General features: G+C 41.9%; 1 protein-coding gene across 13 annotated transcripts in view; it reads left to right on the top strand.

The window, feature by feature from the left end:
* The first annotated feature begins 908 nt into the window (after positions 1-908).
* The window catches only part of WNK1 (WNK lysine deficient protein kinase 1), a 156,636-nt gene continuing 144,723 nt past the window's right edge, over positions 909-12,821 (top strand). For 5 of the 13 annotated variants that reach the window (XM_047741425.1, XM_047741428.1, XM_047741427.1 and 2 more), the window contains exon 1: positions 911-2,690. In XM_047741425.1, the coding sequence (XP_047597381.1) occupies positions 1,932-2,690 (759 nt within the window). In that variant the 5' untranslated portion in view covers positions 911-1,931. Of the gene's footprint in view, positions 2,691-12,821 lie in introns of all 13 variants that reach the window. The other 8 variants (XM_047741430.1, XM_047741429.1, XM_047741433.1 and 5 more) reach the window with 5 other exon arrangements.

Here is a 12,821-nt window from a genome sequence, read left to right as displayed (position 1 = left end):
TACTAAGCCCTCAAGCAAATGAAAGATGGAAATGAAGCTCAACCGACTACAAAGCAAAAGTCAACTCTGCTCTTTCAAGTTTGTGGTAAAAGACGCAAAGATCTCTTTTCTCGAATCCTCGCTCACCGCACCGTTAATTTTTTTCTGGTAAAGCAAAGGATTCGCTATGATCCTGGATTTCAGGAGGGCAGCCCATCTTTGAGAGCCAGAATATTTATCGTGGGGCTGCAGCTGAAAGTGTGGCCTTAATTGTTATGGAAGGGAAGAGGAGAGGAGGTAATACTCTCTTTCTCCTCCCCCAACCCATTTAATCACTATTAATCCCATGCACAATCTTCACAAAATTTCTTTTACTCTATGGAAGGAGTCTTCAGCCCCTCTGGCTCTCTGGGCTCAGGTTCTGGTTCTCTTTGCTTTGCTTTCCTCCTCCACCCCCACACCCTTACAATCACTCAACACTACTGCGGTTCTCTCCATTAAAGATGAACAACAGATCATCTTTCATCGCATGTCAACCTCTTAGCGCTCTCTCCCCTCAGCAGAGCATGATGGGAGTGTCTCCTCTCGTTCTGCCTCCCTCTTTTTTTTTTTTCTTCCGGCCCTTTTTCCACAATTAAACCCTAAATAATGATTTTCCTAGCTAGCGTTTAAGGATGGGGTTTAGCGACCTACGGTGACGCTCCCATCAGCCTTCCAGAAGGGGCGGTTTCCAAAGAAAACTACAACTCCCATGAGGCATCAGGCTAAAGCAACCACAGAGCATCACGGAAGTCGTAGGCTCCCTCCTTCCCAATCTCTTTCATGCTTCAAGGGCGAAAACTACAAATCCCAGAGAACCTCGGTACTAGCACGGCTGCGCGAGAGCCCCGAGAGCCGGGTGGGGGTGGGGCGCCCCGGGCAGCGGGGGGCGGGGTCCGAGCGGGCTGTGTGGAGGCTTCAGACTCCCGGCGCCATTTAGCGCGGAGAGTTTCCCCGGCGGACGCGGCTCTTCACACTCGGCCACTCTGCACCCCCATCTTCGGTGACAGAAAGCGCCTGGTGGGGGTGACTATTTACTCTCCCTAACCCCCATCATCCAATCCTCTCGGTCTCCTCTCCTCTCGGCCCAGAGAAGCAGCGGAGCTCGGGCCCCGCGGTGAGCGGCCCTCCCCTCCCCACCGTTCCCTCCCTCCGTCAGCCCCCGGCACCGGCCCGGGAGGAGACGGGGTTTGCCAGGCCCGGGGCGGGCAGGGAGGCCTCGGGGAAGGGGGGGCCCGCTCCTCAGGCACCGAGGCTTCGAGGCTTCGGCCCTTCCTGTCCGGGCGATGGGCGCCCTGTGAGACTGGTCCCCCTAGCTGGGGGCGCGTGTGGGAGGAGGCGACCGACTGACTGACTGACCCGGAGCCCCCGGGCCGGCCCTCCCTTGCCTTCCTCGGCCCCTCCCACCCTCGTCGGCTCTGGGACTGCCACCGCTCGGGAGTCCGCGCTCGTCCGTTCCTCGCGTTGCCGCCGCCCCCGGGGCCTAGCCCGCCCAGCCCGGGGAGCTGGAGCCGCCGCCGCATCCGCCGCATCCGCTTCGACTCGGTCCCGGCTCCTTGCCCTGCCCCTCATGACTGCGGCGCCTCTGCTGCTCCAGGCTTCCCGGCCGCCGCTCGCCGCAGGATGGATGCGGACCGTGAGGCGCTAACCCCCGTGCCTCAGCTCCTCGACCGCCCGCCGACGAGCCCGCCTCGTGAGCCGCAGCAGCCGCCGCAACTGGGCCCAGTGGCCCGCGTCTCCTTCGGGGCGTTTTGTCAGTGCTGAGCGAGGAGCCGTCCGGGCGCATCCGACCCCGCCGGCAGCTGGAGCCCTCGTAGCGGGAGCCGCACCCCGCCGCCGCTCTGCGGGCTCGGCCCCTCGCCCTCTCTTCATTCACAAGTCCGAGCCCGCTCGCCTCGCTCCTCGGACCGACCATGTCTGGCGGCGCCGCAGAGAAGCAGAGCAGCACTCCGAGCGCCCTGTTCCTCTCGCCGCCGGCGCCTTCCGCCAAGAATGGCTCCAGCTCCGATTCCTCGGTGGGAGAAAAACTGGGCAGCGCGGCGTCCGACGCTGGCACCGGCCGGACGGAGGAGTACCGGCGTCGCCGCCACACTATGGACAAGGACAGCCGTGGCGCGGCCGCGACCACGACCACCACGGAGCACCGCTTCTTCCGCCGCAGCGTCATCTGCGACTCCAATGCCACGGCGCTGGAACTGCCCGGCCTTCCCCTTTCTCTCCCCCAGCCCACCGCCTCCGCGGTCCCGCCTCAGAGTACTCCGCCGGATCCGCACCGCGAGGAGACCTTGACCGCCACCGCCGCTGCCCAGGTAGCGCAGCTCCCTCCCGCCTCTGCCGCCCCCGGGGAGCCAGCCGGAGCGGGCCCTGCCGCCGCGACAGCCCCCGGCAGTACCATCAGAGATCGCCAAGTGTCCCCGCCCAACCATGTGGGGAGCAAAGAGGAGCCTCCGTCGGCCAGAAGCGGCAGCGGCGGCGGCAGCGCCAAGGAATCGCAGGAGGAGCGGAGCCAGCAACAGGATGACATCGAAGAGCTGGAGACCAAGGCCGTGGGAATGTCCAATGATGGCCGCTTTCTCAAGTTTGACATCGAGATCGGCAGAGGCTCCTTTAAGACCGTCTACAAAGGTCTGGACACTGAAACTACTGTGGAGGTCGCCTGGTGTGAACTGCAGGTATAGCCCCACTTCTTTATTTTACGGTGGTTTGGACCTACATTTGGCTGGGTGAATCCAGTTGATCGAATTTCTCTCCTACAGGTCATTCTCTTAACTGTTCGCTTCGGCGGGGGCGGTGGGAGGGGTGGGAGGCCAACTTTTGAAAGAATTGAAAGTAGAATTTGGGGCATGACCAACGTAGGATAAGAATTACTGGTAGCCAAAAAGAGGTTTGCTACTAGAGGGGAGTGAGTGATGAAAATCATCTTAGTACAGACGCTTTACCTACTTGTTACTCTTTTAAGTCTGGCAGGAAACTCGAAGTTAGTGGGAAAGTTTCTGAGTTAGGAAAGTACAGAGGCTTCTTGCCCTTTGCATTTCAGTCTCACTGGAGGCTCTGCACTGTTGAGCTGCTGGTGTGTTACATGCGAGTTTCCATGCCTGAGATCAGGCTGTACTTTTAAAGTAAGAACGACCTTGTTCCTGAATGACCTTACTTGGGCTATATCTTAGTTGGTGATTGCACAGGCATTTAATATAAACTATAAAAAAGACTTTCTTCTCTGGATAAATGCCTTCGTACTAGAAAGGTACAGTAAGTGTTTGCTATCGTCCCTCTTGATGATGCTTAAGCTTTTTGGTAGCTAAAAGTTCTCTGACAGCATAAATTAAAACTAGTAAGTCTTCATCCCACTCACTATACAGTGACTAGTACAAGAGCCCATGTAAAACTGTGTAAGTGCTTTGAGAGTTGTAATGTCACTGTGGTTGTTTTAAACTTGTTATGAAAGGTTTTTAAGCCAGTCTTTCCCAAGAGTCCAAAGGACTCACAATGCTTTGCTTTTAACCTCTCAGGGAGGTTTTCATGGTGTAAATAATGGTGTGTCATTTCTGGTTGACAAGTATATTCTATGTTTAAATAGCCAGATTTGGGCAACTTGTTGTTTGACCTATAGCAGCTTGATTGAGTGTTGCCCTCATCTGGAAGTGAACGGAGGTTATTGGAAGAATCAGAGTTAGACTGAATGAAAAAGTCAGTTACAGTATACAGGAAAAATGCCATTATCCATATTCTTCTTGTCAAGAAAATGGGCCAAATGGATCAAAATAGAATATGAAAATGACTGAGTAATAGGAGTTTATTTTATCCATGAACTAATATGTTAACCCTTTGAATGCCATCTTCCAAATGACCAAGGCCATATCAAAAGTGAAGGGAAGTCAATATGTGGAAGGAAGTGAACTTAAAAACTGCAAGTTCTTTAGGAACATAATAATTTCTTAAGCTTTACAGTAAATGATGTAGAACTTCTAAGGCATTGTGAAATAAAAACTACTAAATTTTATGGTGGTTTCTATTGGCAAGGGTGCAGGCCTTTTTGAAAAAAATCTTGTCAAACTATAACTTTATTCCTATTGGTCAGTCATACTCAAAAACTTAGTTCTGATTCCTTTGGTTTACAGGTTTACAGGCAAAAATTTTGGTTTACACGAGGACACTTTTTTTTTTTTTTTGCTTTTGTACTTGGGGTGCCTATTGCTGCTGATCTTGGATTTTATTCTTTTTTTTTTTTTTTTTTTTAAGATTTTATTTATTTATTTGACAGAGAAAGATCACAAGTAGACAGAGAGGCAGGCAGAGAGAGAGAAGAGGGGAAGCAGGCTCCCTGCTGAGCAGAGAGCCTGATGTGGGCCTGGATCCCAGGACCCTGAGATCATGACCTGAGCTGAAGGCAGAGGCCCCAACCCACTGAACCACCTAGGCGCCCCTGGATTTTATTCTTTTGTAAGGTTTTACGTTTGAATAGGTGCTTTATAGATCTATATATTTTTAATTGGTTACCTTACTTTCTTAAGACTGGGCCCAAGTAAATTTTGAGCACTTTATGGATTAATTTTGTTAGTTTCAATGATTTAACTTTGAAGATTCATCAGAATGTAATGTGTGTGTTTTCCTTAATTACCTGGAATTTTTAAAAAATGATTTTACTTATTTATTTGAGTGAGCATGAGTGGACAAGGTGGGGGGGGAGGGGCAAAGGGAGAGGGGCTTGCAGACATCGCCCCTCCCCCAGCAGGGAGCCTGTTGTGGGGTTGGATCCCAGAACCCTGGGATCATGACCTGAGCCAAAGGCAGCCAGTTAACCACCTGAGCCATCCAGGCGCCCCTCACCTGGCATTTTTTGATTGTTTATTTATCTTGGAACTAATGATACAGTGGAAAAATCAGTTTGTCTAATGTCATAATAATTTTGTCTAAGCTTCTCAGTTTTTCTTTGAACTCATTGCTTTTTGGATTTTTGTTCTATGTCTAGACGGGCATGGTCAAATTAAAGAATATCTGATGCCTTATGTATAATATCACCATATTATTAATTTTTTTTTAAGATTTTTTTTTATTTATTTATTTGACAGAGATCACAAGCAGGCAGAGAGGCAGGCAGAGAGACAGGAGGAAGCAGGCTCCCTGCTGAGCAGAGAGCCCAATGCGGGACTCGATCCCAGGACTCCGAGATCATGACCTGAGCTGAAGGCAGCGGCTTAACCCACTGAGCCACCCAGGCGCCCCACCATATTATTTTTAAGCCAGTTGAGGATTTGGCTGTAGAACCAAATAAATCCTAGCTCATTGAGTGGTACCCTGCTTTAGAAACTTTCATGTGTCATTTGACCCTGTTTATACAATTTTTTTTTTTTTTTAAATGTGATTTTCCTAGCCCCAGGATCCTTTATAGCAGTAGTTGGGCAGCATTTTTGGTTTCTTGACCCAGGACATTTGCCTAATGTGTTCATTAGGTGAGTGTTTGAGTTCTTGTCTTTGGATACAAATTAAAGGACAAGTCAAGGGATTATTAAAGCATTGGGAAGAAAGCAAAGCTTTTCTCACTGAAAGTATACTCCTAACATACATACTTGTCTGTAGGAAGGTAGGAGAAGTATTGTATTCAGTTGTTGAGTTAAAAATCTTAGTGTATTGAAATTGTAAGAAATCTTAGGTTATTCTGCCCAGCTACTTACTGGATAAAGAATCTGAAATCATGGAGCAGGTAAATGACTTACTTAGACTGGTAAAGGACAAATTTTAAACTGGTTAGGATCAGGGCACCTGGATGACACAGTGGGTTGGGCATCTGCCTTGGGCTCAGGTCATGATCTAGGGGTCCTGTGATTGAGCCCTGAGCTGGGCTCTCTGCTCAGCTGGGAGTCTGTCTCTCCCTCCTTCAGTGTTCTTTCTTTCTCAAACAAATAAATAAAATCTTAAAAAAAAAAGCTGGTTAGGATTTTTTTTTTTTAGATTTTGTTTATTTATTTAACAGTGAGAGAGAGAGAGCACAAGGAGGGGGAGTGGGAGAGGGAGAGAGACAAGCAGGCTCCCCGCTGAGCAGAGAGCGGAATATGGGGCTCAGTCCTTGATCCCAGGACCCTGAGCTCATGGCCTGAGTAGAAGGCAGATGTTTAACTGACTGAGCCACCTAGGAGCCCCGAAAAAAACTGGTTAGGGTCTAATGATTTGGGAAATGTTAAAGCATTTGTAGTTTAGTAGATGCTGATTAGTACATCTCAAATGAAGTAGTTGTATTTTGGTGTGGAAGTCACGGTCAGATTTCTTCAGAATTCTATAACCATAGCAAATTCAGTACTTTGGTTTGGGTATTGATTTTATCAATTCAAATATGTAAATAGACTTTTTTGGGATGGAGAATGAGGGAATGTGGTATACAAATCAAATTTGTTTCCATTAGGCTAATTTTTAGAGTCATAGTATGCATAGTTATCTACTAAAACAAGTATCAATTCCTAGTAAATAATATTAGTTAATACTTTGATACCACAGGATCTTAAGTCCTAACTTTGGCCTTTTAAGATGCAGATTTCTTTACTTGATTTTATTAGGCAAATGATGCACCTTAATTTTGACACTCAGTTGCCTTGGTCAGAAAATGTTATTGCTGGACTTTGCAGAGTTTACATTGCTTTTCTATGTACAGATCTTAGTTTTTTAAGAAATGTAGCATAATTTTTTTTATGAATATGTATTTATACACAGATTTGTAAATGATTTTACTTCACTTTAAGTACATTCTCCCCAAATTGCTTCTGTAGAGTTCACTTGATAATTTGATACTTTGTATATTCACTTTGTATATTGATGAGATTGTTTCCTGATCAACTTGGAAGGGGAAGTCAAATTTTGTTTAAGCTCCAGTGTTCTTAGTGTTTGCTTTGCTCTGGGTTCTTTTTGTTGTTGTTGTTGTTAATTAAGGGTCATGTCTCATCATGAGTATATGATAATAATTTTTTTTAACTTAATTTTCTTTTTTTAAGTTGAAGTGTAGTTGACACACAATGTTACATTAGTTTCAAGTGTACAGGTTTTTATTAATGTTTTATAAAGTTTAGCAATGCTGCAGAAATGTGATGTGGTTCTGTGATTTCTTTGCTTTAGTTCTTAAAATAACTCCTGAATCTTCCATTTGAACATTGATGTGTTTTTTGCTTTTATTTTTTACATTTGTGCCAAATTCCTTGTTTTTCAGGATGAGAATCTTTAGTAATTTTCAGTCCCAGAACAAGATTTCAGGGAATAGTCTTTGGAGGTTTTTCTTGTTTATTTTAAAGTCTCAATCACTGACAAGTATGGGCAACATTGAGAAAACTCAAGTGTTGCTGCTTTGCAAATTAAAGAATGATTGGTAACTTGTTTGAGGTAATCCTTTTTCCCTCCTAACGAGACAGTGGGATTAAAGACAGCATAATTTTGGTTAGGTATGATTTAAACTCTATGTAAATTTATTGCTGTAGGAAGTAATCTTTGTGGTACAGGAATTGAGAATTATATTTAAGTTGACTTTTCAATGATTTTTCTTAGTGGTAAGGGTTTAAATGTTTTCCTTTTCTATTACTTTTTTTTCCTCACCTTAAGTATCTTAACTATCACAGTTATTCTTAGTGTAAGGTTGTTTTTGTGTAAAACAAATGAGGAATCTGTTGTATGGTGATTGAGTTCATTTCTTGATATTTATGTTTTAGTGCAAGATTCCGGTCACTTGAAAGTCATTCTACTTAATCTCTATGGAAACATTCAACTAAAACTGAGCTCTCATTTTCAGAAATTACTCTAAACCTGTTATTTGGGTTTTCTAGTAGCTCTTAAGTTTTTTAGATAAAGCTGTAAAAGCAAGAGTGGTTATGCTCAAATTATAATTTCTGAAAATGTTAGTATAACATGAAAAAACTCATAATAGTTACTAGGTTTTGCTGTACCAGTTCTTTGTATTTATTTATTTTTAGCATCTTGCATTTTATTTGAGGAATTTTTTTGGTTTTTTCTTTTTTTCTCTTTTCTTAACAGAACTACTGTAGTGTGCAGGCATAGGTGAGACTTACCATGCATGACCTAAATTTAGGTTTGAAGAGGGCATTATTTTCTGCAGTATAACACAGTCATTAAGAACATAACTGCCTGAATTCAAATTCTGACTCTGCTAATGATTGTGTGACTGGGCAACCTCTGTGTTAGTTTTCTATTGATAAAATGGGATTTAATAAGAGTACCTACTTTATAGAGTTGTGACAGCTAAATGAATTATATAAGTGTAAAACATTAGGGACAGGGCCTCGCACATAAGTATTAACTGTGATGATACAGCATCTTTTTAGGTTGTCTTTTTGAGGATATTTGTGAACATTTTGTTTGATTTGTCTATACTTAAGCTTGAAAATTCATGTAGCAAAACTCTTACTGTTGCTATCATTCTTATGGGGGAACTTTGGAGTTGAACATGTTGTCATCAGTGCTTTGAAATTCTTTAGCTTTACCCGTCTTCTGCCTAACTTTATAATTTTATGACCTGTCACTTTCTCAAATGCCAGCCTTTTTGAATTATTACCTTCCAGAATTTGCTGAGATCTTTTTTCTTTTGGGATCATTCTTGTGGTGTTCTTCAGAATGATTCGAAATTGTTTATATTCGGTCTCCTTAACGAGTCCTTGAGTTCTTTGAAGATATAAGTAGATTCTCAATATACTTTAATAAATACTATGTTCTTTTCTAAGTTAGAAATAGTTGTAGAACATTTGGGTTCTCTGTTACTCAATTATCTGACTCTGAGTAAGGAACTTAAATTTGTAATGCTGATTTATTATTAGTAATATGACTTAACTGGATTGCTGAAGATAACTGAAAAACTATGTGAAGGTACTTTGTAAAGTGTTATAGATAATAAAAGGATAATGGTGCTTTAAAAAATCCATTTTTTAAAGGACTTATGTTGTCACTTGTTACAAATTGGTTGGATATTTTAAACTTCTTAAAGTTGGTCTTTAGGACATGCAATAGAAAATTGGGGAAAAGGCACTGGAATTATAATTGAGTTTAAAAAAAGCTGCATTGGAAAGATGATATAATTCCTTTTTTCACTACTTTGTTTAGCTCTGTAAAAGTTAAAAAGCAAAATTTTAAAAGTCTGGAAGAGAATAGCACCCAGATTCTAATACTGACAGATTCTTTCCTCAATTCCCACCCTTTCCTAATTGACCTCAACTGGATTAACCCAAATAAAAATTAGCAAAAAATAAAATAAGGTTTCTAGTTAGAAAAAATAAAGTTGGGTTTAGGAGATTTTTGGTTTTTCATTTTTAGGAATTTTATCAAATCTTAAGACAAACGGGAGCAGCTTTTCAGACTGAAGAGAAGTTGCCAGAAGCTCTTCTTGAGAGTGCTTTTATTTGGGAGAGTATGGTGTCTTTATCAGGTGTAGACTTAATATTGTGTGTATTTTTTTTTTTTTTAAGATTTTTATTTATTTATCTGACAGACAGAGATCACAAGTAGGCAGAGAGGCAGGCGGAGAGGTGGGGAGGAAGCAGGCAGAAGGGGGGAAGGAAGCAGGTGGAGTGGGGGAAGGAAGCCGGCTCCCTGCTGAGCAGAGAGCCCAATGCGGGGCTCGATCCCAGAACCCTGGGATTATGACCTGAGCTGAAGGCAGAGGCTTTAACCCACTGAGCCGCCCAGGCGCCCCTTATGTGTACTTTTTAAAAGGTTGGTTAATGATAGTCTACATGAGAGGAATGATGTCAATAATTTGCTTGGTTTTGTGATTGGACATAATTGATCCTATCTCCACCTTAATTTATATTAATTTAGATTTTCAGATGGGGTTTCTTTTCTCTCTCTCTCTCTTTTTTTTTTTTTTGAGTGGGGAGCAGAGGGAGGGAGATAATCTTAAGCAGGGTTCGCGCCCACCACACAATTTACCTCACAATCCTGACATCATGACCTAAGCCAAAATTACCTGGCTGAGCCACCCAGGTGCCTTTCAGATGGACTTTCATGAAGAATTTGCTTTTTGGCATTGTGACTTGAATCTTGGCATTGCAAGATTGACGTATTAAGTGTGTTATGCTAAATGAATGTGCTTAATGATTTTTAGGAAGGAACCTTCAGGTAAACTGTCCTCAAAAGCAAACACAGTTTTTCTAGGAATTCAAGAATTCTTAAGAAATTTAAGAATTTAGGGGTAATTTTTAAAGAGTGTTTAGAAATGTAGTTGGTATAATCATCATTTTCCTGTTAGTTAAGAAAAACCACACTAATTATTTCTATAGAAATGTGCAGCCAAGGTTCTGCTTCTCAGAGACAGATGATTTTTTTTTTTTGTCAGTATGTGCATAGTGGATGGTCTTGTGTTAATTAAACACAAACTAATACATAAACCAAACAGTGAGAGATGAAACTAATTAGTAAATCAAATCATTATTGATGATCATTTTCTCTACTAATAGACGTAAACAAGTTGCTTGGGATAATGACAGGATCATCTTATTATTTTTTAAGATTTTATTTATTTATTTGAGAGAGAGAGAGACAGTGAGCAAGAGAGCATGAGTAGGGGGAGGGGAGACAGATATATATGTATATATATATAGAGAGAGAGAGAGAGAAGCAGATTTCCTGCTGAGCAGGGAGCCTGATGTGAGATTCAATCCCAGGATTCTGGTATTATGACCTGAGCCAAAGGCATGCGCTAGCCAACTGAGCCACTCAGTCACCCCTGACAAGATCATCTTAATGGCTAGTAGTTTTGTGCTAAATAACTTGATATATCCATTTCTGTGAGGATACTCTCCTTGCTTGGACTGGTAGGTCATTGTGGATTAAGATAAATTTGGAATGCACAGGTCATCTCTTTAACATTTTGAAGAATTCCTAGACATCATTATCATGTTTATATTTACATGCTCTTTGAATCTTCCACACATGCCTCCCACACAAATAAACTCAGCTATAGGCCGTGGAGAGTAACTAAAGAATTATAAACGAAGAAGGTAAGTAGATTTGCATGGTAGTAATTGTGGAGAATGGGTTTAAGGGATACAGGGGATGTATAGAGTTTAGTTAGGGGGTAGTATGAGGTTTCTACAGCCTGAATGAGGGCAGCAGTAGAGAAAGGAATCTTCATATTTCAGAGATAAAATATTCAGGGTTTAGTGATGAATTGGCATTTGGAGACAAAAATGAAGCACAGAAAAAAGGGTAGGGATAGATGATTGTGCTGTCAACTGAGGGAAGGAATAAGAAAGAATTAGGGATTTTATTTTTGGGGGGAGAGGAAAGGCTATGGAGATACATTCAATTTGATACGTTAAGCGAGATACTTGTGAAACCTCCATGAGGTTCATTAGGCACTGAAGCTCAAAGAATAGGTCCAAGGTAAAGCTATAGATTCCCAAATGTCTATGTTAGTCATTCAGTCGGCTGAAATAATGAAAGTACATGAAATCATCTAGGGAGAGAATACATATAAATATACAGAGAAAAACAGAGTAAGAGACAGGGGAGGATAATTTTCCTGGGGCAGAATAGGAATAATTAGTGGGTGGGCAAAGGTAAAAAAGAAGCCAGGGGTTGAACTAAATAGAACACTAGAAGAATGGTAGCATCAAGGGAATAAAATTTTAAGAAAAGAATGTAGTAGAGAAGTCCAATTTGCATAGTAGTAATTTTGGAGAACAGATTTTAGAAGGACTAGAAAAGAGTTGTAGAGATTAGTTAGACTTTGGAAATTTATTGCATTTGGCTATTAAGTCATTAACAAAATTCAGTATTATCTAAGGGGATGTGAGCAAGGGTAAATGTAAGTCACTGGTAACATCCTTGATTTATATACTGTTCACTAGCCGCCTGTGGCTATTTAACTTAATTAAAATGAATGAAATTTAAAAACTCAGTTATTCAGTTACACTAGCCATATTTCAAGTGCTCAAAAGCCATGTGTGCCTGTCCTATTGGATGGCACAGATATAGAGCATTTACATCCTTGTAGGAAGTTCTATGGGAACATGTTGTATCTAGATCTTGGGGTGACGCGCGCGTGCGTGTGTGTGTGTTTGTGTGTGTGTGTATTTTTAACAGTTTCATTGAGATGTAATTTATACATCATGAAGAACATACAGTGTTGGGGAGCACCTGGGTGGCTCAGTTGGTTTATGTCTGACTCTTGATTTTGGCTCAGGTCATGATCTCAGGATTGTGAGGTCTGTTGTGCACTGGGTATGGACCCTGCTTAAGATTCTCTGTCTCCCTCTGCTGCTCCCTCACCTCTTCAAATACACACACCACACACATGCAGAGTATGTTGCCTTTATAACTTAAGTTACATATTTTAAAAATATATTCTGTATTAATGAAGTAAAAATAGTTCCTTTTTTGGGCAAGAGCTATACAAAGGATGTTATCACAAACTCACATATACATGTAGAATTAACAGATTAACATTTATGTCACATTTGCTCCAGGTATTTGGTGATTTTACAGTTTCAGAATAGTGGAGAATTTGCAGTGGATTTAAGGGAATAGCTCAGGAAGGTTAAGAACTAGAGATAATAGAGTAGGCTATTTTCTTTTATTCAGACAAGTTTGAGTGAGTATGGGGCAAGAAAAATTGGCTAAGTGGAAGGCATGATCAAGGATGAGATTTATAGATAAGCAAGGAAAGGTCTTTAAAACTTAAAGCATTGAAATAAAGTATTCTGCTTTCTCTGCCTCAGTATCTATCTTAAGGTTTTGTTCTAAGCTAATTATTTTAGTTTTAGTTATTTTAGTTTATATTATATTTTATAATATTTTATATATTTTAGTTTATATTA

The sequence above is a fragment of the Lutra lutra genome, chromosome 8 (assembly GCF_902655055.1).
Source record: "Lutra lutra chromosome 8, mLutLut1.2, whole genome shotgun sequence".
Taxonomy (NCBI): Eukaryota; Metazoa; Chordata; class Mammalia; order Carnivora; family Mustelidae; genus Lutra; species Lutra lutra.
The sequence above is the reverse complement of the archived record's forward strand: the minus strand, read 5'-3'. Positions and strand labels throughout refer to the sequence as shown.